Raw genomic sequence first — 25,122 nt, forward strand, 5'->3', positions numbered from 1 at the left:
ACCTAACAGTTTTGCACAGTTTTCAATTTTAATAAGTGAACAAAGCTGCCTTTGCTGTTTCTCTACAACATTGTAATCACTGTTGGGGATAAAAGAATTTACTGTAAATTAGCAAAGTGTCTCCAATAAGCATTTTACTTAGTCACTGTTGATCAAAAAGAGCAAAGCCATGAAGAATGCATTGATGTTAGAAGAAACTATTTGTACTTCAGTTGCAAATATTAAAGAGAACCAGCACATTAATTCAGGTTGGATAGTCAGTATTATCTCCCAAGTCTAATCCGGACCCACCTGGACCTGTTAACATATGACCCATGACCAGTCACCCATGATTAAATGGACATTCCATGTACACAACCACTCACATCAAATTGATTATGACCTCCTTGTCCTCCCGTCTGGATGGTTGAGTGGTGTTCTTGGAAAAGAACCGGGTGAATTGTCAGAGCATCTGTGCTCCTGCAGCTGTCAAAATCAGCGATGACGTTCCTATCAAAAGCTTCTACTGTTTGGCAATTTTTACAAGCAACAAGGTCCATGAGAAGGTATTCACCACTGGCTATTCACCACCCCAGGTTTTATGTTTGCGTGTTTTTGACATCTCTCCCTCTGCGTATTGTAGGAACTGCGTATTATGGTTCATGTCTGACATTCTTTGTCTCTGGCCTTTACAGGGTCTTGATCTGCACCCACTCCAACAGCGCGGCTGACCTTTACATTAAGGACTATCTTCATCCTTACGTTGAAGCAGGCAATCCACATGCCAGACCTCTCAGGTAAGGAATTACACTTGTCAAAAGAAGACTCGGTGGCTAAGGGCAGGAACATGCTTCCTGTGCCCTTTTGTATGTGCATGGTCTTTGTGTTCAGTTAAAATCTTAAGAAGTGCCCTGAAGTAGCCACTAAGACTCCAGAACCTGACATTAACCGTTAGAAGCAAGTTCATTTTCCTCCAGCTTCTCCAGGAACAAACGTTACTTGTCTGATTAAAAATTACAATAACTTATTTCATTTTGCGGTTGAAAGCTTCCAAACTGGTCTCAACTTAATCAGTATATTCTGTGATTTATGACTTTTAATTAGAAGTCACTTCTCTCAGCTTTTAGGACTACAGCCCCCCAAAGCACACAGTTATCTTGGATTTGAACACTTACACATGATGGTTTGTCTACTGAAGGTTAGGTTTTGCCTTCAATAATTAAATTTGAAATTAGTTTGAAATAAAGCAACACTGCCACAAGTGGTGATTCATTTGTTTGGGGAGTCTGAGCATTTAACCTTTTTTTTCACGTACAAAAGACAAAGCCAATCAATCACTTTATCTGAGCTGACTGTAATCCCATTCACCGAACTGAAACAGTGTATTTTCCTCATTGTCCCCTGCGTCCAATTTTAAGGTAAAATAGTTTCATCATGATGCTTCAATATAGACAGAAAGTTAGACTGGATATATTGTGTTTAGTAGTCGTGGTCAGTTTGCTGAAGTCCACCTTGCCAGAGAGAATTTGTATATACACCAATATTATTGTAAAGCCTGCAGTCAGAATAATTCATCCATAATATAGAGAGATTGTTCAAGGGCTGAATTTGGAAATGTGCCTTTATCCTCTTTTTTTCCTCTGCTTTAAGGCAATACACACACACACACACACACACACACACACACACACACACACACACACACCTTGCATACACTGCAGAAGTGACTTCCAGTCACATTTCAAGCGACCCCAGAGGTCACAAAGCACAGGAAAGTAACGTCTGCCTGATCGGCCAGGACCTAACATGACAGCTGTGTGTTTGTGTGCGTGTCTGCACACACAAGCCTAGGGACCATATGGGCAATCAAATGGCTTGTTTCACATGAGTGGGCAGGCTGATTTCAATGGGTTCCAGTGAAGTCCTCCATAATCACTGCAGCAAACTCCTCTCTCAGCTCCCCTTGTCTCTGCTAGGATGAGTGGACTCACTCAAGGATAAAAAGCCAGTATGAATATTTAGGGGTCAACCATGAAACGGGACTGACCAACATCCTAAGGAGATAATCTGTCAGGTCTTTACTTCCTGGCTGTCTGACAGTCAGTATTCTCCAGACCTGGGGTGTTCACAGAATATCATGTACAACTTTTCATATTTATTTCTCAAAGAAATTAGAATATGTCCTGTAAAAATGGAAAAATAACTTGAATAACCCTTATGGATCAAATGAATTTAACAGACTATAAATGAAGACTAGTACTAGTTGTGATGAATTTTTTTTTAAGGAAGTCTACCAAAGTACCAGACTACCAAAGTAATTGCTCTTATCCTCCCCTCGGTCAATCTCTGCTAATCTTTTTCCTTTCTTCTCCTCATCTCCAGGGTATACTTCAGGAACCGCTGGGTGAAGACGGTCAACCCAGTGGTCCAGCAGTACTGTCTCGTCTCCCACACAGGGGTCAATTTCCAGATGCCCACAAGGGAGGACATCCTCAGGCACCGTGTGGTGGTGGTCACCCTCAGCACCTCCCAGTACCTCTGCCAGCTTGACTTGGAGCCTGGTGAGTCCTATGAGGAAATAGTAGTTGGTGGTCTCTAGGATAGTGAGGCTGCTTGGTGACCGGCCTCAACAGCTTTCATGTCCTCTGTCAACTTGGAACTTGAGGAAACATAGAGTACCTAAGAACTGTTTCGGTATGGCAGGTTTACTAGCTGCAGATCTTACAGTAGATGGTTCTGCAATTGGTATTGAAAGTCGTCTAAATTATCCAAAATTAATGAAGGGATTAGGATAAATGATTTACCTGGAAATCCATGGATCTTGACAGGAAAAATCATTTAAGTCTGTGTAAAATATGTGCGGCGTGACTGAATTTGAAGCGACGCTTGGGACTTTGTGGAGGAATGCGCGCTACTCTACTGATTGGCATTCTTGTTGGTTGGTAGTTTTTTTTTTTAAGAAGGATTACACTCCATTCTAGTTGTTTCTGTTAGATGGGTTGATTCATCTCTACAGGGTCTCTTAATTTTGCACCTTTTATATGTAAACGAGGTGGAGGAAATACAATAAATGCTAATACTGTACAATTGCAGTAAAAACCACAGGCTCAAATATTGACATAGAATTGCGTCAACACTCAACCATAAGGCGGCATTTTCTAGTCAGATAGCCTTTACTTTAGGGCTGTAACATTGTATCTGTAATACATGGTACAAAATATGAAAGCTCATAAGTATATGCAGACGTGGCTCAGTGCATTCAATTTCCTGTTCTTCAGTCATCCCCAGTGACTGATAGCCAAAGTTGGCAGGGGCTCGCCATTTAGAGTGGAATCAAACACATTTAAGTTTGGTAAAAGACACAGAAAAAAACAAACCAATTTGTCAGTGTATGCTAATAACCGTCTCTAATGTGTCAGCAGAGGGGGCTTTGTCTGTTGCTTGGGAACACCATCTGCTTCTAATGTACTTTACATCATTAGCCCTCCTCCCAACGTTTCATCTGTAGTGTTCTCCTGGTGTTCAACAGTGATGAAAATTGCCAGGAAACGAGGCAACTGGGAGCTGGCGAGTCCACTAAGTACCAATAACAAATCTCCCACCTCAAATACAGCGGTGCCCCAAAAAAGATGGTTATGCTGCTAACTATTTTATGTTTGTTTTTTCATATTCTTTATGGCCAACATATGTGACCTGGCATTTGTAAAATTTACAAGCCTAGTTTTGTTTTTTGCAAATAAGCTAATCTCATTGTCATGTGCAGGACCAAGGTTTTTTTTTATTGTCTGCTCACCTAAGTGAGCATAGTGACCTGCTGTGAACAGTAGGGTCCCTTCTTAGCGACTCTTATCTCTCAGATTAAATTCCCTGTTCATTCTCTTATCTAAAGCCCCATGCTGATGTAAGTTTCCCCCCAAAAGCCTGGTTTATACTTCTGCTTAGGTTTAATGTTGAGCCTATGGTGTCGTCCATGCAAGTAGCCCACGTCATTGTGAGCATTTTCAACTCCTGAAGTATGATTCAATGAAGAAGTATAAATTGGACTTTAGTTGAAACACCAAAGTGAGATGGACTAGTTGTGTCCTTTTCTGCTGTTTAAGTGCTGAACAAAAGAAAATACAAAAAAATGTGGAAACAGAGAGTGCAGCACTCTGCATAGCACTTCTGTTATATCCTCTGAAATTGTATTGTCATATTGATGTTTGTATTTATTTCAGATTTTCTGCTAATTTCTCCTCCAATCTGTATTCACAATTTTTTAAAGCTCTTATGTGTTTTTTGTTGAAGTTAAATAAGGCTACTAAGCTTGTCAAGGACATTAAACGTCACCACATCAAACACAATAAAACGATCTACTCACTTCTTTGCCTTTACCACCTTGTTGCCTTTATACTCACACTCCTTGACTATTACTGTCTTTTGAAGAGGAAAGGTGTTTTCACAAGTGGTAAATGTGCCAAATTAAAAGTTGGAAGCAGTTGGAAGCTTTGGTGGCAGTGAAGTCAAAGGACGATGGTGTATTTAATTTATAACTTATCATAAGTGCTTAACCTTTCTTGATTGTAATTAGGAAATCAGAAAAGTGGTGTATCAGTAATCATCACAAACTTGTTTGACACAGCCTATTTTCTATAGAAACCCAAAAGCCAATGGAAAAATCCCTTCCCTGCAGCACTCTACTGGTCTCCCAGTCACAGGCCAGTAAGAAGCGCAAGGAAATTCAATTTGTGAAATAAACCTCTCTGGAAACAAAATGCTGTAAAATAATCAATGTGAAGCTACAGCAGAGACATTTTTAAAGATGATGCTGTATTTTCACTTTCCAGTAGACATGCACCAGGGGTTCAGGTGAACATTGATCTGTTTGGAGGCTTCTGGACCTTGCAGCCTGATGATACAGACTCTGTCTCATACTGTTCAGTCGGGGACCTTTTTTCTTATCAATGGCCATTTCAATCTAACATCCTTTGAGGGCGATACTAAATTATTGAACACATATATTTCACACTAACCTCTCTAATGCTCTGGCTGGTACTGCTTCTCTATGGTGAACAGTCTCATGTCAGATGGTAGTGATGATGTTCCTGGCTGCTGGCTTTCCAGGTTTGGGTCCATGAGTCTCGAGGCTAGATTTAGAAAGTAGGTTGTCCCAAAAGAGAATTATCAGTGGATGTCGCCTGAAGAAATCCTGTGGTGAATTAGCAGAAAGATGTTGTTCATAATTAGTTTGAGCTCATTGTTGCTCAATGATTTGATGTTGTAGGTTATTGGGCTTGTCAAACATTTCCACATTAAACTGCTTAACAAATGTTCAGTTCCTTTGCTTAACATGTCCTTTCACCAATTGCACCGAAACATTCAAATATCATATAGCAGGCTCTTTTCGTACAGAGTAGGAAAATGCAGTGTTACCCCGTTTAACCCCATTTTTCAGTTGCATTTGTCAGACAAAGCTATCCCCCCCCTGTACCAAACTTGTGGTGCTTTGAGCTGTAATGATGCTGGAGATTTTACCATTACCATAACCACGTCCCTGCAAACATAGCCTCTCTCGTTTGTCTTCTACAAAAAATAAAAATTCAAATGACATTTTCTCTGCATGACAGCTGATATGATGTACGTCAACAATGACATGTAGCAGCTACATGCTTGTTGTACTCATGCCTAATGTGACCCAGATAATCATACAGCCAGAAGGGACCACCCTCAAGTAAATGTTAGTCTACGGTTTTGTTATTATCTTTTGTCAGAGGAAAAAAAGTCATTGCTGTCAAGATATTTTCTTTGCATTTTTGAGTTGCCTTCTTTGTATTTATGAATTACCTGTGAAATACTCTCATGGGCCAAATCCTCCACCTTCTACCGTCATCTTAAGAGAATGTTTTTATTGAAAATTAAGTTTATTCCTAATAATTTCACATTTACGTTGGAACACACACATCCAAGAACAATTTAAGAAATTATGTTACTGTCAAGGTCAGAAAAATAAGTTTGACAAAGCCTCCAAACCGGATCTTTACAAAGCTTGTGTTTATGTGATAGTTAATTGATAGCTGCATCGATCCCTTCACTCTCTTTTTGTGTGAAAAGGGTAGAAAGAGACTGTGCTTGGGAAAATGTGAGAGACGGGGTGTGAGAGGTGAAGGGGTTTATTGTCAACAGTCATCTCTCTACCGAATCACCTTCACCTCTATCCCCTTACACTCTTTCCCTTGTTTTGTCCAAATTCAAACACCGTTATTAGTCCGGTGACCGATAGTAGCCACAGAAATGTAATTTGGATCTCTTGTTTAGAGACAGGTTCCCCAAGGCATCTGCGTCCCAGGTGAAACATTAAGCTCCATTTTCCTTCACGTCTGCCTCTTTGTCTGCTGGGTGCTCATAAAGACCATGTCCGCCTCACTCCTAATCTCTACTTCCCTGCCTGGGGAAACATTCCCATTTGTAATGACCCATGTACATCATTTGTGAGCGTTATTTGGCCCCTACGTGTTCATGTGGATCGAATTAAAAGAGCAAGGAGGCAGGATACAGCAGGTCTCCCGTTGACTACAATTTATCGGAGAGGTCCACAAAAGTTCCTGGCCTCAATAATTAACAATGTGATACAAGGAGAAGCACATTTACTTGATGTCCCCTCGGCCGCATTGTTGAGCAAGACAGGGAAATAAAGAGCTCAACGCATTGCTTTAATAGCACTGTCGGAATTGATGCGCCTGTCAGCAACACAGTGAAACACTGTGCTACTTGGCTGCTCATTCCTTTATATACAATGTTAAGAGATTAGTCAAGTGCATGATTTGAAGTTTATGCCTATTATCGCGATTTTACCCATGCGTGTAATTGCATGCATATTACTCTGCATCATTGCTATAAGTGACCTCTGTGTCATCGAGAGCAGTCCTTACTATCTAACAACCCATTAGTGTAGAAGAGATCATTGCATAATTGAGAAGGATCGACTGTAATTGTATTTAGTCTGTTTAAATATTTCCCAGAGACATTTCCCCCCCGTCTGCGCATGTGCACTTTTGTTTTGGCAGATCACTCAGAGGCAATTCTCACTTCATAACTTCTAATAGATAAACTCAGTTGTTTACATTCTGCAATCATACACGTAACGGGACAACGCAACAAAGTGTAGGTTCAAGCCTGTGCTTCAATGATGTGCACATAGTTCAGAGATAACACTGGTTTGAGGCTTTTATAGTTCAGGGCAAAAATCAATACATTTGTTCAAAGGCTGTTACTAAGGAGTGAATGTTGCCTCAAATTAAATCGTTCCACCTCTTTAGTTTTTTTTTTTACCAGCCTAATTTTTTTGCTGGATTTTTTTGCTTTTTGATAGTCACAGAGCTTATTCAGTTATTTCCAACCGTCGCATTTCATATCTGCATACATTTTCTTGTGGAAATGGTGTTGGGGCTTCAGAGGCTGTTTTCTGGTTGTTATTCAGTCTTTCTCTCCTCCGCTCCCCGCTCCAGCACTCATTTGCAATGCTGTTTCATCCCCTCCCCTCACACTGCCGAGCACCGTTTGAGCTTTTTAAATCAGAGTTAGAGTACTGTTCCATCCTTTCAAAACGTCCTCAAAACCCTACCTTTGGTTTGCTGGTTAAGAGAGAGATTGGGAAAAAAGGGACAGAGCATTAGTGACAGTTACAGGGTTTTAATGTTCCTGCTGAACTAAATTATTCTTCAACAATCTGCCAATGTAACAGTAATACAAATGTTCACCCTAAAATGGTCTGGTTATTGCTTAGAATCATCTGATTCAAGTATATTCACTGGGATTTGATTTTTAGGTTTTATGTAAGAATTTGCATGTACTTTCTTACTAAATAGTAATGGCACAAGTTACATCTAAGCAGTAGAAGGAGAAGGATTGTAGAAGGATTTCTGAGGTTTGTGTTACTGCAGTATCTCAACAGGGAATGATAGGTGACAGGGAGCTTCTTTGTCCTTGTACTATTAAATCCAAAATGTTTCTACTTCACTTAAAACTATTGTAGCTGTATTGTTGATGAATGGAAAGCTTTGCAGCCTCTAACATTAGAATCTACATTGAAATGTTATAAGGTGGGTTCATGGTACAATATCAAATGTGGTTATATCTGTGGTTAATCACTCAAGCAAATCAAATTTGTGGAATTGATTAAAGAAAAAAAAGAATCATAAACGCACATTTCAACGACAATCATTTTGAGCTATTAATTCCACCTGCATTGTCCGGAAGCTTGAGATAGGTTATAGAGAGCTATAGGTTCTTTCTGTGAGTGTTGGTTCTGCTCAATAACTTTTACTTTGTCTCAGTTTTTTTTCCCCAGGGATCCATTTACAGAATTTCTTGTCATTTTGCAGGGATCAAATTTAAATTGTGCTTAATTTATTAGTACATATGTTTGTAAAGTCTTTAAGCAAATTATAAGCGAAAAATCAGTTCCCATGTTTGGATAAATATGTCATAGTCAACTGCATTTTTTGATCAGTATAGCTGTTAATATAATATATGAGCATATATTCAAGTAATATTGAGTAAACTGATGTGGTTGTGCCATTTTTGCAGGGTTTTTCAGTCATGTCCTACTGGATGAAGCGGCCCAGGCCATGGAGTGTGAAACCATCATGCCTTTTGCTCTAGCTAGCAAGACCACCCGCATCGTGCTGGCTGGGGACCATATGCAGGTAAATACAAACACTCAACAGTTCGTTTGCAAATCACCACATGATGAAAATCCACATTATCATTTCTTGAAGACTTCTATTTGTATTCCTAAAATAAACCATAATGAAAACGTACAAAAGTTGTATGCAACAGAGCAGCAAAAAGCAACATTTGTGCTTTGTTGTGGATTAGACTCAACTCTGCTTCAAACACAAAAGAACAGACGGCAGCCACTGTAGTGCCGTGGTTCTGGAGACCACCTCAGCCAAATTTAACACAAACATAAACTCCCGTCAGTCAAGCTTTCTGAGCCGACATGAGGTATTAAAAGTGCTGAGGATTACCAGTAAGCAGTGGATGAAGATGAGGCAAGAGTCTGCCATGCAGTAATTGCTTCAATTAATACTCGCTTTCGTGGAGCAGAGAAAAACAGATTCACCTGTGTATCCATCTCTCGTTTTCCACCCACTTTCTCACACTTTCCTCAATAGAAGGATGTGTCACTTTAGATTTCTTCATCTCCCTTTTGCTCCCACGACAACAGTTACTCATCCATTCAAGAGTGGCCTCTATTGATCGTTCGCTTTCTTATTGACTGCGGCTCCTCATTACGTTAGCCGAGCCTCTCACTGGCATGTTTGAATTCAGATTCAAGCTCCAGATAGATCGCTGTCTTGTACATGGCAGAGGTCAAAATGGAAAAGGTAAATGAGTCTGCAGGTTTGGGTCGATGTGTGATTTAAAAAATGTATAACCTCCTTTCAATAAAAGCACATTGGGGAAGAGTCACAAATCAAGCTCCCTACTGCTAAACAAAAGAGCAATAATGCTGTCCAAGATGAGAGGAATCAAATGCTACCATGGTTTGGTTTCAAACCTTCAAGTGCAACTCTGCTTTGGCAGATTATTGGGGACAGCATACTGCAAATTTACTCTAAACGAATTTGCAATGGTCTGGAACCGCTGTTAAATCCATCATTTGGTCTGTTCGTCCATCCATCCATCTATTCATCTATTCATCTATCCAACCATTCATTCATCCATCTTTCTATACATCCATTCATTCATTCTCTGCCACCTGTTCAGGGTCGGGTTGCCATGGCAGCTGGTCAAGCAAAGTAGTGCAGATCACCCTCTCCCTTGCAATGTTTTCCAGATGATCCCATTCCAAGGTGGTCAAAATGGTCAAGTACCTGTGAAATGCTTTGAAACTAACTTTGCTTTCTATCTATCTCTCCCTCTCTGCTTTTTTCTCTCCCGCTATTCTCTGTCCTCGATATACAGCTCAGTCCATTCGTGTACAGCGAGTTTGCACGGGAGCGTAACTTGCACGTTTCACTGCTGGACCGGCTGTATGAGCACTACCCCCGGGAATTTCCCTGCCGCATCCTCCTGTGCGAGAACTACCGCTCCCACGAAGCTATCATCAAGTAGGTGTGAGCCCCCAACACTGCCTTGTGTTGAAACTGGCGGAAATTGATGGGATACTAGAGAGAAGGTGTGGTGGGAAGAAGGGATCCGAAGAAAAAGGGGGATTGGGGGGTGAGGGGGGGCAGTAGAAGTCTGTGTTAATGCAGGCAGTAGTTCTTTCACAAAACAAGGGGCTGTGTTGGTGGGGGCGTGTTGCTACACACATTGGTGACAAGATGAAACATGAAGGACAGTGTTCTCCTCCATCTCCATTCTTTTGAGGTTAACAGTACTTCAGCTCAATGCCACAGGCTGCATATTGTATTTGACTGGTTAACACAGTTTACTGCTGGGTCACATTGTGCTACAACAAATGTAGAGAACTCAAAAAATAAATTACAAGCGTACTTGAAGAAGCAAATGGAAGTTTTCAGCCTTTGAATTGGAGTTAACAGGATTTTGTGTAAAATGATGTGCAGGACATGGAGTTACCTGACTTGAGGCCAAATTGGTTTTGCTCTTTATTTTAAACGCCACATTTTTATCCCTGTCTCTTACCTCTTCCTCTTCGTCTTCCTACAGCTACACGTCAGAGTTATTCTATGATGGGAAGTTAATGGCAAGTGGAAAGCAGCCCTCCCATAAGGACTTCTACCCTCTGACATTCTTCACAGCCAGAGGAGAAGATGTCCAGGAGAAGAACAGCACTGCCTACTACAACAACGCTGAGGTATGGGTTTGAAGAAACAAGTAACATGATGAGTAAAAACTCTAGAAACTGTTGTTTGTGAAAACCCCAGGAGCTCAGCAGTTGCGAAAATATTCAAATCATCCCGTCAGCCACCTCCAGCCATGAGATCATGTTTTTCCACATCCTGAGAACATGTGGCCTGTATCTGCATGATTGTATGCATTGCACCTCTGCACCATGATTGGTTGATGAGAGAATTGCACAAATAAGCAGGTGTACCAGTGTCCCCAAAACACGCTTGGTTTGTGTGTGCACCACAGCTGCATCTCCTTCCCGATCACATCTGCAGCATCTTTGTTTGCTGAATAATTAAATTGACTAAATTGTTACTTTGCCTGATAACTGGTGATCTGTAAAAATGGGTGCATTTGAGTATAATCTGAGTGTATTTATAACTAAGCAATATAACTTTCAAATCATGCAAGGTCGTTAGGCTGTACACAAGTTTGGTGTAAATAATTCAGGGATTTGATTGCAGTGAAATTTTAATTTGTTTCAGGTTATTCAGTTGAGCTTGGTTGACTGAAGTCAAAAGCAGAATGATTCTCTGATACTTATTAGCACTGTTCATTTCATCTCATCACAATAGATAGGAGAGCCTGCTATCTTTAAATCCTAATTGAAGTTGAAACCCATAAACTTCATTAGGAGACCAACCAAGAGCTTTGACAGTCGTGACGCATGATTCACTGACAGTCCGAGCCTGTGATTGGTCTCTCTGCAGACTAACTTTGCTTTGGTCCAACAATCCACCCTTCTCCTGACTTGTTATAACCAATTAAAACATGGATGCTTGTTGACTTCGTTCCAAAACTGTCAGCAGTGCCAAACGAATTACCACCCGTCTCTGTGATACGGCACACATGTCAAAGCATTTACAACAATATCATAATCTTGCGGAATTAAAATGCTCTGACAAAAGCGTGTCTGTTTTGTTTATCTCGTGAGAGTCTTTGATGAGCTTCAAGGGGAAGACAGTATTTCAAAATATTGCAATGACAGTTCAAAGCTTCCAGCAGGATACCAATACTCTGAACATGAAGTTGAAACCTGTTCATGGTAAAATCAATCAAAATAGCCATTGTTGCTTCAATACTAGTCTTTGCTAATTTTGACACTTTGAAGGACTGATATGAGACCCAAATGTCACCATTGAGTGATGGTTTCTACCTTCTCATTACGATTGTGATACATCAGTGACAAGGATTTGATGAGGCTGATGGACTATTCTAGTATTTGTTCAGTTACAAAACACAATGGATTTGACACAAAATAGTTTTGCATTGTAGCTCAAAATGTAAAAAATTTGTCAGGTCAACTCTGAAAATTGAAAACCTCTGATTTTGGATTTGGTGATGTGTCTAAATCAAGTGATTATTTACAGTGGGATATCTGAAATATCCTTTTAAAAGTCTCAATTAGTCGACTTTTAAACTTAAAACAATTAATAATGTGATATTTATTGTGATAATTATCAATATTGACTGATATAAAAGTTTTCATCTTGATATACTTTTGGGCCGTATCATCCAGCCCTCTAGTGACCACGGTGTGACGAGACCCTGCGTTTGAGCCTCACTTTGTCTTCTCTCCCTCATGTTGTTCCTCCGTCTCCTCAGGTGTTTGAGATCGTGGAGCGAGTAGAGGAGCTGCGCAAGAAGTGGCCGGTGTCCTGGGGGAAGCTGGACGACGGCAGCATTGGAGTGGTGTCGCCGTACGCTGACCAGGTGTTCCGCATTCGTGCTGAGCTCCGAAAGAAGAGAATGCACGAGGTCAGCGTGGAAAGAGTGCTCAATGTCCAAGGTGAGAAACGGCACAAACCATTTAAGAAATCCTTAAATGCAGAAGTTAATCTGCAATAATATTTAGTTATGAGGATTTTTTATATTTTATTCAAATGCTTCGTTGTTCATTGCAAGTACAATTTATAAACCATGGATTAAGACTCAAGATTTTTAGATTTGTTAAGGTGATGGTGTTTATCATAATTATTCAAAGCATGGGAAATGGAAATTGGAAGAAAGAGCTGTGGTCAGGCATCAAAAAACAGTAGTGGCAGACAATCAAATCCCAAAACTTTAAATCCCCAAAGGTCTCATTATTATTTCTCTGTGAAGCCTGTGTCACACATCACTGTGAGAAGACATCTGTGTCTCTACAGTGAGAGCTCCACTCTCTTCCACTGCTCTCATCAGTGTTCATATTGGCCTTCATCAAGTCCCAGTATAAGTAGTCAGGACTTCCTCTACCAACCTCTCCTCTGCTTCAGTCCGATGTAGCTTCCACTTATTGCATCCAGCTGCTTCATTTACACACTGTTAATCACACATGAGACATGTGGACACAAACACAAACACACGCACACACACGGTTATTTCTTAGTTAAGGGAACCGTGTGCTTGAAACCATGAACTAGTGAAATTATGATTATAACGACATAAATTAATGTTTCTTTACTCGTCTTTGCTTCTTGTAATAAAATGTTTGTCTTTGTATAGCACTCAATCTCAGAGAACTTAAAATATTATTGTATGCAGGCAAACAGTTCCGGGTGCTGTTCCTCAGCACTGTGCGGACGCGGCACACCTGCAAGCACAAACAGACGGCCATCAAGCGTAAAGAACAGTTGATCGAGGACTCAACCGAGGACCTGGACTATGGCTTTCTCTCCAATTACAAGCTGCTCAACACGGCCATCACCAGAGCCCAGTCCCTGGTTGCAGTTGTGGGAGACCCCATAGCACTGTGCTCTGTTGGGCGCTGCAGGTAAATAGAAGCACTTTTGACTAAAGCCTAAAGTACTGTGGTCTAACAGAGTTTGATGCAATTAAGTGTATTTATAATGAACGAATGTCGTTTTAATGAGATTAATTTACAGGCTCAGCCTAGGAGCAACAAAAACTTCACAAATGGCCTTTATTTCTGCTCCCATTATTGATTTGCATACAACTAGATATCTACTGACATTGGTTTGCCTTAGTGAATTGGCACATGGAGAGTCACATGACATGACCCAATTCCCAGGCAATCTAGGTAGTTATTGATATTCTGACCCATCTGTTCAGGTTATACATTGACAACTGTTCATTTTCCTGCAGCCTTTAGTTGCAGTCATCTAGTTCCCCATTGGCCGCCGATCTTTTTCTCCATTTGAATCTCCACACCTTCCCCACCTTCCATCTCCATGGCAACTGTCTGTTTCGTCTCCGCTAGTCATTGGAAGATGCCAAGTCCTTAACTGTTATGGTTGTTTGCAAATGTCAGCCAGCAGAGACAGAGCAATTCATTTGATATGTCCTGAGCAGACGAATTGTTCACCCGACTTGGAACCTCCTCCCAGGAGCAAAAGCTCTTGGGTCAGTGAAGTAGCTGAAGGAAGTGTTAAGCTTCAGTCAATATGGAGTAGCGTAAGAAGTGGTGGGTTAGGCTGCTGTCTTCTGTGTTGTGGAGCAGTTTTACAAAATGAACTAGTTATGGGACAAGCTACACTTTGTACTGTATCCTATCCCTATGTGAAACAGCAACTACTATGGAGTGGATCGTAACTGCATGTTTTAAAACTAAAAGAACTTGGCATGGAATTGCTATTATTTGCTATGTCAAATGAAAGCATTAGCAAGAACAAATGTTAGCACACTAATATTGTGGGTCTCTGCCCACTCTGCCCACTCCCTTATGTGTACTTCATCTTTTTGTTGATTTATTTCTATTCCCTCTCATCTCTCATCTTTACACCTGCTTTTGCAAAGAGTGTTTTAACCAGTATTTTGTATTCACACCCCCCACAAAGAGTAATTTGTTACACTGCCAGCAGGACAAAACCAACAAGATGATCCATGAGTGCAAACAAGGAGAGATAAAGGAGAACCGAAGTAAAACTTATCCATCTGTTGTTTCCCCTTTTTTTTTCCATTTACAGAAAATTCTGGGAGCATTTCATCTCCATCTGCCACGAAAACTCGAGCCTACACGGCATTACCTTTGAGCAGATCAAGGCTCAACTCGAGGCCCTGGAGCTCAAGAAGACTTATGTCCTCAACCCACTGGCCCCGGAGTTCATCCCACGTGCCCTCAGATCCATGCAGGGACACCACTCTTCGCAGGCCTTACACGCCCACCATCATCCGCATCCTCAGCATGCACAGCCCGCCTCCATCAAGCAGGGTCAGCAGCAGCAGCAACAGCAGCAGCAGCAGCAGTCACCACCTAAGGTGAGGTGTTAATCAGGAAGGGAAAACTGTTGCATCCTTTAATTTTTTAAAGGGCATTTTCAATTTCTGTCAAATACAAACCAAAAAAATCAAATGGCAACAAGGTGAATTTAATGTTCACATCATCAGATTTGTATGACCAAGACTGTACTTCTGCTATATCCTTTATACTTAAAATAATAAATGAGTGTTCTAAGGAGGGAGAAGGAGGACAGCATGTGTAGCGAGAAATGACTTGAGAAAGATAAGACCGGGTAAAGGATGTTTTCTGAGAGGCTCTAATGTTGTGGGTTTTTCTGTGTTAATAGAATCTGTTGGCTAAGCACTTACTTGTTGGTGGTAATGATAAACAAATAATCTGGAATAAATTGGTGCTTCTCTTTAGAGAGGAAAGAGATGATAAAAGCTTTGCACATGTGGGTACAAAGCACATATCTATTAAAATAAATCAATGTAATTTTCATCACAGGAAATTACTTGATGGTCATTCATTTCAGCCCCAGAAAAACAACATAGATAGGAAGTTGGCATCACAGGTTTGGTGGACGGATGTGTCGCTTGATTGTTTTGCTTAGGTTGAAATGTCTTTGTGTGTCTGTCCTCCCTCCTGCCCTGAGGTAAAGGTTAACGAAATCAACACAGCTGCCGACCTGCTGCCATCACCCACTGGGCCTAATGAGCCGCAGCTCCGCAGCGACAGTCGACTTTAGAAACACACACACACACACAGACTTCCTCTGACTCAACTCAGTCTTACTATGTAACTCACAGACCAATATGCTACCTCTGTGCAGTGTGCAGAATATTGTTTCCCTCAGCATATACAGCCTGTTCCTAATTTAAAGGTCAGACCATTCTTGGCGTCTATATCTTTGGTTAATACGTGATGTATGCAGCCAAAAAACGATCCATTCAAATGTCACTTAATAATAGAATGATTTGCAAACTTAAAAACTGTCTCACCGTAGCTTCTGATAAAAACCTGTGGTGTTGGTGGATGAATGTGGATTCTGTAAAGCAAAATTTCCCCATATTCCTCACGACCAATATCAAACAAATATCTCGCTTTCTAATTATTGCATCATTCCAAATGATAAGGCTCAGTTATTCATGTGTTTTACAGCACAAGATCATTTCTCAGTCAATTTTGTAGTGAGGTTACATTTGCATTACATATTAATATTAATATGCTCCTATAGCTGTTGTGACAGATGTGGGACAGTCGGGACCATCCTGCAACTGCTGTATGTCCAGTTCCTGTGTTCCTTTACAGTTGCCAGATGTGTTTTTGTCCCACTCTTCTCTACATGGTCTCATCTTCATTCAGCACTTGCTAATTACTCTTTAATCTTACAGGGGAAACATGCAAACCACACAGAGCACCTGCCACCTGAAGGATATGGTGAGTGTACCCATTATGACCCATGTTGATTATCTAGCTATGGAAGGCTACCATATTGTGAAAATGCCTCCTTTATTGTTATTGTAGGACCATATAAATGTTCAATCAAACCAATTAAATATGTTGTTTTAAGTTTGAGTTATAGTTGGCTTATTTACAGGCATTTTCACTTGCCTGAATGTCAGTGACGAAGGCAAATATGCAGCAGATAACAGGCTGCCTCTGTTCAGATGTGCAGACAGAGCTTCAGCGGAAAGCGTAGATTTTTAAGTGTGGTACTGAAAATCCATTCCAATATAAAGCAGCACAACCATGTCGTCTCATCCCTCTGTAATGTAAGGTTCAACAAGCCTTAAGATGACGGACAGTAGACAGTGAAACAGGTTTATCAATGAAGATGTTCACACATATAACTTTGTACAAAGAATTCCATCCTTCTGTCCTTACTACTATATTTTAATATTATGGACCAGTTTTACAGCAGAGCTATTTCCAATGTTTCAGTTTTTCTGTCTCACGACATGCGTACAAACAAGCATTTTGAAAGCTTAATATGAGGCAGCCTGGAACAACACAGCAAGGATGTAATAGGATGTTCACAAGGGGAATAATATCAGTTTGTTTGTAGCGCTTACAAGTGCAGCTTGTCAGCACTAAACTGGAAAAAGATTCAAATGAGTCCATGGTTATTACCTCTTCCTGACCTTCATGCCAAAGTGAATCGAAGGCAAAATCTTTTGCCGTCCTTTCCTGTAGAGTCACAGAGTAAATTCAACATTTCCCAGGCTATGAGCTTGCTATCTGCCTACTTTCACTGCGTCATAACATTATGGTTAAAAATGGTCAAGAACCATATGTATTTACCTTGTATTACATTTCCACCTCCTCTAATTTCCACCTTCCTTTATTGCAGTTCAACCCAACCCAGCCGTACTGATGGGAAACCCGATTCGGGCATTCTCACCACCTCTAGGTGGTACACCAGCTGCCATGGGCAAGTCGCCCAGTCCTGTGCAGAGGATAGATCCACATACAGGCGCCAGTATCCTCTATGTTCCAGCCGTGTATGGTGGCAACATGGTCATGTCCATGCCCCTGCCTGTAAGTTTTCAGCCTCGAGTAACAAACAAATAAATAATACAAGCCTGTGTACTGAGCTAATGTGCAGCTTTATCAATACAGCAATACTTAACTCATATTATAACGCATTGAGCCTCACTGTAGATATTCATTTATTTTGTTAAAGAGTTTAACATAGAACATTTTGTGCAGTAGTCTTTTGCTTAGCATGTTCTATTTGTACAGTTGTTACCATACGCATGTTACCAGCACCTGGCAGTAGCACATTCTTCTTCCACTATGTTTTTTTAATCATTTCATCATGACGTAATGACTATTGGAAATTTTGACCCATTCTTGGTGTTTACCCCCCCTATTGGTTCACCTATCAATAATGCTCATACGTTCTTATTTTCCCTAGTTGCCTTGGCCAGGTTACCAGAATCGCTTTGCTGTGGACCCTCGCATCATGAACCACCCTGCAGCCATGGCCTACAACTTCAACCTGTTGCAGGCCCAGAATCGAGGCTCCCCCATCCCTTACAGTGGAGTGACCCACCCCTCTCCTCTAGGCATGGGTCAGCCCAGCCCTGACAAGGAGCTACAGGCAGACCCCATAAGAAATGGTATGCCTTTGATTCTAATTTGATTCTACACATAACTGTAATTTAATGACATCAGATAGACCAATGTAATGGTTCAAATTTGGTTTTGACCTCCTTGTAGGTAAATTAGAAGCATGTACAAAGTCAGAACAGAGCCGTCTCCTGACACCAGAGAGGAAATCCACTGACATGAAGGAAAAACAGGTAAGTTATTTCTGTTCTTATATAAACCCACATTAGCAGAGCTAAAAAACTCTGGTAAGAGCTTTGTGATTGAGCGAAAACCTTAATTGTAATGCCTTTGCTAATTGCTATTTATATTTTTGGTGCAGGGAGATTTAGACACAGGCCAAAGTCGAAGTCTAGACTCTCAGACAGATGGGTTAGTTGGATTTCCCAATGCTCTACTCCATCGAAAAGACCCCTCGGCTGCCCAGAGACCCCTCAACTACCACCTGGCACCACCCAACCCAGCCTTTCCTCCACATCCTACCAGTGGGAGACCCTTCCCCCCACAGTATCCAGTCTCCAGGCTTCCATTCCGGGTCAGTCAGCCTCAGCACCCAGGGATGGCCCAGCAGAGTCAACAGCAGCAGCAACAGCTCAGTCCTGCCTACACTGGTGGTAGCCACAATGCTTCCTTCTTCAGTGGCCCCATACCGCCTCACAGGGCTGTCCAGTCTCCAACTATGGATGGCCCAGAGTCTGGAGGAGTGGAGGAGATGGGTAGCTCCATTAGGACTCCAATGGGCCACCCAGGAGGCCACCACCCAGGCCTGTCGCAGCATAACAGGGTCAATAGCTTTGGGGAGGATGGACAAGAAGGGACCTTGGGAGATGGTCTGGGTGAGTGCAACACTATAACTTTTACTTTAGCACTAGAATGCTAAGTATAGATATTTTAATTTGCTAAACATAAATTATTATTATTTTGTCAAACGTGTTATATAAAGAGAGTTTTTAAAGATCGTATGCTGGTTACTATACCAGTTTTAAAAAATGTGATTTTCAGTTTTTATCTGAAATATATCTTGCGTGAAGATTCTCCATTTTATTTTTCACATTTATATCTATCATGTAGCAGCTCTGCACTGTTGAAAGATTTTTTCTTTGACACATCTCACTGTTTTATTGATTGCACAAGTAATGCATAAGAAATGTAATAGGCATTATGGACAGGCTGATCTGGTTTATTAAGTTAGTCCAGATGCATTGTCATTTAATTGTTTGCAAAAAGACATTCATTAATTTTCTGTGATAGCAATGTCAGCAGATTGGATTAAAGTTCGATTACATAGCGCATTACATCAACTTAAAAGGCAATAATGAGAGTCAAAGTAATGCTCATTGATTATTGTTCCATTTTCCTGTGCTTTGGATTTAATTATCTCGAAAGAGGGAACATACTCTTCATAACATAAAAATGCAAACAAATGCTAGGTAGCAGAAAGGTAAATTGCGTTAATGATGAATCTACATCATAATAAATTGCAGTCCGATGTTAAGACAGTGTCCACGTTGAGGCTGAAACATCAGCGGAGATGCATATAAACCTACAAGTCTTTAGATGTGCACACGTCCAAAATGTTTTTTACTTCTCAAAATGTATCACAGTAGACTAACTCAATAATCGCGCTCCCCAGGGTTTCTTCACAAACATCTCCATTGCTTATGATAGCATCAAATCAAATGGTTTTCTCATATATATATATATATATAAACAATTAATGCAATTATGTTTCATTTTTTGGTACCTTTTCTGTATTGATTCACAGATAATCTGTTTAATAAGATCCCCACCTCCACTGTGTACAGAACCATGAGAACAACACCAGTGACTCTAAAACTAATAACTAGTTTCCTTTTCAGACCTCCAGGGTCCGTTGGCTCTTGAGGCCCTGAGCCAGCAGCAGCAGGCAGCCAGGCTGGGCCAGTGGGGGGAGACAGCGGGCCCTTTCCTGCAGGGCAGCGTTGCCTTTCCTTTGCCGCAACAGCTCGCCCACCTTGCTCAGCCCGGCATGCCGGCTCGCATCCCCCATCAACTGCTCCGGGCAGCTAGTTGGGGCCTTAGTGCCAATATGGAGGATGAAGCTGTTTCTTCTGCCTCTGCTGGACCACCTTACACCAGGTTAGTCTAAACACCAGCTTGTGTCATTAGTAATTTGTAATGCCAAAGAGATGTTAAAGTGTATCTATTAAACATGAAGATAGTGTGAGCATGCTTTACTTAGCTGTTGTTTTAAATTATAATATCAAGTTTGAGTGTAAAGAAATACATTTTGAATTCCTAGGTACCCAGGCCTCTTGAGAGAGATGCCCCCACAAGAACAGCCTGAACCCAGGGAAGCAGTTGAGATGCAGCCCCCACCTCAGTCTCGTCTCCTCCAGTATCGGCAGTCCCAGTCCCGTGCCTCAGGTGACCCTACATCCTCCTTAGCCGCCTCCTCCAATCATGCTGGCCCTTTCCCATCAGGACCTTACTCCCATGACACCGGTCGTGACCTCCTTAACGAAAACCTTCTCAACAACCCAGCTCTGCAGCAGCAGCACCCTGGGAACCCCCTGTACAATACTGGTAGCTACCCACATCAGCCACCAGCTCACTCTGTCAGCCCCCCGCCCTCCCAAGTCAAATACCTTCTGCAAGAAGCTCAGTGGTCCCATGGTGGAGCCGCATCGGTGAGCCCACCACATAACCACCTGTTAGGGAACCAGGGCCACGGCCATGGCCTTCCTTATGGACTTCCCATCATGGCTCACCCCAGCAGACAGGAGCAAGTCCACCTGATGCAACTTCACCATCAGCACCAGCAGCAGCAGCAGCAACAGCAGCAACAACAACAACAACAACAACAACAGCAGCAGCAGCAGCAACAACAACAACAACAACAACAGCAGCAGCAGCAACAACAACAGCAGCAGCAGCAACAACAACAACAAAGTCAAGGCCCAGACCAGGAGTCCTACCACCCTCTGTCCCCCAGAACGTCAGCAGCCACAGCCCTTCACAATGTAGATGAGGTGAGGATTGTTCACTTATTTGACTCACTACTGAAATGAGCAGTGAATCGAAAATCTCCATCTCTCCATAACTTAAAGTACTTAACACGTTCCACTAATCACATGGAGAATTCTCTGCAAAAGTGAGTGTCGTATATGGACATTTTTATTCACATTATGTTCATCTGTAAATACGTGGATGTATAAAATATGCGTAATGAATAGAATTCTTTGTTATTTCCTAACTGGAAATTTGAGAAATTACGGATGATAATAATTTGAATGTGATTAGTCGAGTGACACTTTTCTCCATATATTTAGCTCCCAATATAAGTACAGATTTCAAAGTGTCCTTGGGGGTAAAAGCTCATATTGCCCTACCTTCCTGTTCTTACCTTTTCTCTTCATTATCCATCTTCACTGTCCGTACAGTATGAACCCAGGGGTCCAGGTCGGCCTCTCTATCAGCGCCGCATCTCCTCCAGCTACCCAGATGAACCATCTCCAGCCAACCCCCACAATGCCCTGTCTCAGCAGCCCCAGCCTTGTACATCAGATCCCCAGGAGCACCCCCATCCGCACCTACAGCATCACCAACACCCACATGCCCACTACGTTTATCCTCCGCATGACAACTGGCCCAGTAATGGCGGCGGTCCCGCTCCGTTCCAGAACATTCCATGTAACGGAGCCGGCACGCTTGCTCAGCATCGGGAAATCCTTGGTAGGTATCATCAAAAATGCTATTGTTAGGCGTTATATGATGGTTTCACTTGAGTCATTTCTGTTAGTTCTAAGTTATAGCTGTATATTGTATAAACTAAATTGACGTCTTGTCATTTTGCCTCACTTTTCCGTACGCAGCTTCCAAGGCCCTTCGTCAGACGGAGGAGCAGGTGAAGGCTGAGACCACAGCAGCACAGCAGACGCACCCACACTCCCTCAACTCCCTTCAGCACCTTGGACAGTTTCCTCCTCTCATGCCCAACAACAAGCAGCAGCAGCAGCAGCAGCAGCAACAACAGCAGCAGCAGCAGCAACAACAACAACAGCAGCAGCAGCAGCAGCAACAACAGCAGCAGCAGCAGCAACAACAACAGCAGCAGCAGCAACAACAGCAGCAGCAGCAGCCGCAGCAGCAGCAGCCACAAGCTCCCACAGAGCCCAGCCAGGGCGCCCCAAATCTAAACAAACCACCCACCATGTCCTACGCCAGCGCCCTGCGCGCTCCACCCAAGCCCCGAGCTGTTCGCCCTGAACAGGTCAAAAAGAACAGCGACCCCCTCTCCCTCCTTCAAGAGCTGAGTATAGGAAGTTCAAATGGTAGCAATGGGTACTATTCCTACTTTAAATGAGTCACCTCTCTCACATTATAAGTGATTAAACAAAAACAAAAAAAAACTACAAAAAAAGCAAAAACATTCTAAAAACAAAAAAAATAGTGCAAAGTGCATTTACAAATTGTTTCTATCAGTAGGTTTGTTTTATGCATTTTGTTTTTATTTTAACTTTTTATTTGTAAGTCATCTTTTCTCCTGTTTCACATATCTGTGAAGAAAATAAGTATATATAAAGAATGCATTACTGGTATATATACATACTCATTATGTATATATGAATATATACTTATATTATCTACACTTGTATATGTACGTAATGCTAAAAAAAGTTATAAAAAATTAATAAAAAAGGCGAGACTTGGTTGACCACTTAGCTCCCTGCTTACTTTTCCTTACCGAAGTTGGTTTTCTTTTGGTTACTACATAAGTACGTTGAAGTTTTAACATTTTGTGTTCCTCAGTTTTGAGTGGGCGTTACGTCTTGGTTTTCAGACTACTGTAGTTGTGGTAATGGACGAAAGCTAAGTGGTCAACTGAGACAAGAAACTACAGGAACAGTGTATAGAAGTAGTTAATTTTCCTCTAATCTGTACATATAAAGAAACTTAAAAGACTGAATTGTATGCCACAGACATGTCCTTAAATTCCTGTATCATGCTAGCGTTTGCATTATAAATTCTTTTCTGTTTGTTGGACCTCTGATCCTAAATTCTTAAACATCTTTTACCTGAGAATCATCTTCAGTGATACTGTGGTTAATGTGATTATTTACTGAAAAATATGAATATTGATAGCATATTTTACTTTTCACCAATGCCTCATCAGCCACAATAGATACGATAGAATGAAGAATTTTAAAATGGCAACAACCAACTTGATCCTCCCTTGGTTTTGCTTTAAGGATCATAGAACATCAGACGTGACTCTCTGTGCTAAGATACTCATTTTATTAGTCTTTTTTTTTGTTTCATTTTATTTCTTCTCTGAGACAGTCGTTTCATTGTCACAGAGTCACTTCTCAACCCGTGTTAGCAACATTTTCACCAGGGAATGATTTCAAAAACCTCTGGGGATACAAAACGTGGTTGTTGTTGTTTTTTTGTTAGTATTTTTTTTTTTTTTTCTTCTGGTGACTAAAGAACATTGAGTTTGTTTGTTTTTTCGTTTTTTATGAAGAGGTTGCTCTACTCTGTGGGTTAGTGAAAGTGAAGAGAGAGAGTCGTGAGGTCAGAGTGACATGTCGTGAGTGGTAAGTTGAAACTGAAGGTGTGGTCAACACTGCCAGTCAAACGTTTTTGAACATGATGAATTTTAGCAAGTATATTAACTATAGAATATATACCCTGAAATTTGAAAAAAAAATACATATATATAAAGAATATTATGGGTGTAAAAATGTTTCTGTCTTTTATTTGATTGGAAATGGTCTGTTGCAAACAGCTCACTGTGCTGATGCTCTAGTTCTCGCACGCCTTTTCATAGCATATGATGGATTGGTGACACATCCTTTTCCCATTTCTCTCTGTGTGACAATCTTTTAATCCCTGAGTAATATGAAAATAATATTGAACAATAACCACTCATCTCTTTCCTGAGCTGATGTTTGCTCAGAGTTTCTACATATACATGGATCATTTCCCATAAAATTCAAAGTCAAAAGCATGTCCCCGATTCTCATATTTTCAAATTGCAGGGCATTAAAAGGAAATTGTTCTCCCAGTTATTTTCAGCACACTGCTCCGAGATGTAACCAAAAATAAAAACGAAAAGCAATTTTTTAAGAAGTTGTTCAAAAAGGTCTGACTCACAGTGTGTCTGTGTTTTATAAGGATTCATTGGTGATGTTGTAGAAGTTGTTCCTCGTCATTCAAAGAACGAAATCATCGATTTTTAGCCTCGTTTGGTTTGAGTGATAATATGAAATTTTACTCCCTTTTAATTGAAAACGTGTCGACCATGCTATTTTTTTTTTTTAATTCATTTTTCTTTTTTAAAATCTGCTCCAACCACATACATTTATCTCACGTCCCAAAAACACAGGACAAACGTAACACAGGATCACTAGAGTTTGAATTCCAGCTCACTGCACGAGTCTCATCCCGACGCCTCCATGATTAGAGTCTCGCAGGTAAAATAGAAAAAAGATGCTGATACAGTTTTTTCCTTTATGATAAAAGCAATACTGGAAAACACTGGTCCAGTGCTCGGTTCTGTCACATGTAATCCATCAACTGTGAAAACACCCTGCCCTGTTTGCAAATTGGTCTGATTGTAACGTGTCATGGCTTTCATACGACAGTGTGTCACTATTAACCATCTTTAAACGTCACTTACCCACAAAGCTAAGCCCTTACAGCTAACTTCTTAGACGTGTTTCGACTAGTCAGCGGCGAGCCTCATACAAGCTACGGTTTTACTTTCAACGTTTTACACATTGTAATTCAAAGGTCCAGACCTTTTTGACTTACAGCGGAGAACAACACATACTTGTAAATATGCATTTTCTAGGTATTTACAAACAAGAACTTTGGGAGCGCCTCAATTTTGTAGAAGCTATTAAGCTATAAAGAGGCTCTGCCCTTTTTAATTATGCAAATTCACACAAAAAAATATATAGGATAATTCTACAAGTGGATGACAACAACCCAGTTGGTATAGTTGTTGTGACATTTTCATTTCTTTGTTTTTTTTTAAAGGCGTC

At 41.1% G+C, this 25,122-nt stretch overlaps 1 protein-coding gene across 6 annotated transcripts in view; it reads left to right on the forward strand.

Moving 5' to 3' along the window:
* helz (helicase with zinc finger) overlaps positions 1-24,217 on the forward strand; it is a 50,922-nt gene extending 26,705 nt beyond the window's left edge. For 4 of the 6 annotated variants that reach the window (XM_034583584.1, XM_034583248.1, XM_034583499.1 and 1 more), the window contains 17 exons: positions 675-776; positions 2,362-2,540; positions 8,545-8,663; positions 9,928-10,073; positions 10,636-10,783; positions 12,424-12,607; positions 13,342-13,570; positions 14,724-15,015; positions 16,372-16,417; positions 17,331-17,518; positions 17,898-18,102; positions 18,203-18,285; positions 18,414-18,927; positions 19,951-20,209; positions 20,373-21,102; positions 21,505-21,805; positions 21,946-24,217. In XM_034583584.1, coding sequence (XP_034439475.1) covers positions 675-776; positions 2,362-2,540; positions 8,545-8,663; positions 9,928-10,073; positions 10,636-10,783; positions 12,424-12,607; positions 13,342-13,570; positions 14,724-15,015; positions 16,372-16,417; positions 17,331-17,518; positions 17,898-18,102; positions 18,203-18,285; positions 18,414-18,927; positions 19,951-20,209; positions 20,373-21,102; positions 21,505-21,805; positions 21,946-22,436 — 4,216 coding nt within the window. In that variant the 3' untranslated portion in view covers positions 22,437-24,217. The remainder of the gene's footprint in view (positions 1-674; positions 777-2,361; positions 2,541-8,544; positions 8,664-9,927; positions 10,074-10,635; positions 10,784-12,423; positions 12,608-13,341; positions 13,571-14,723; positions 15,016-16,371; positions 16,418-17,330; positions 17,519-17,897; positions 18,103-18,202; positions 18,286-18,413; positions 18,928-19,950; positions 20,210-20,372; positions 21,103-21,504; positions 21,806-21,945) is intronic. The other 2 variants (XM_034583418.1, XM_034583659.1) reach the window with 1 other exon arrangement.
* The last annotated feature ends 905 nt before the right edge of the window (positions 24,218-25,122 follow it).

This window comes from Hippoglossus hippoglossus, chromosome 1, assembly GCF_009819705.1.
Source record: "Hippoglossus hippoglossus isolate fHipHip1 chromosome 1, fHipHip1.pri, whole genome shotgun sequence".
NCBI lineage: Eukaryota > Metazoa > Chordata > Actinopteri > Pleuronectiformes > Pleuronectidae > Hippoglossus > Hippoglossus hippoglossus.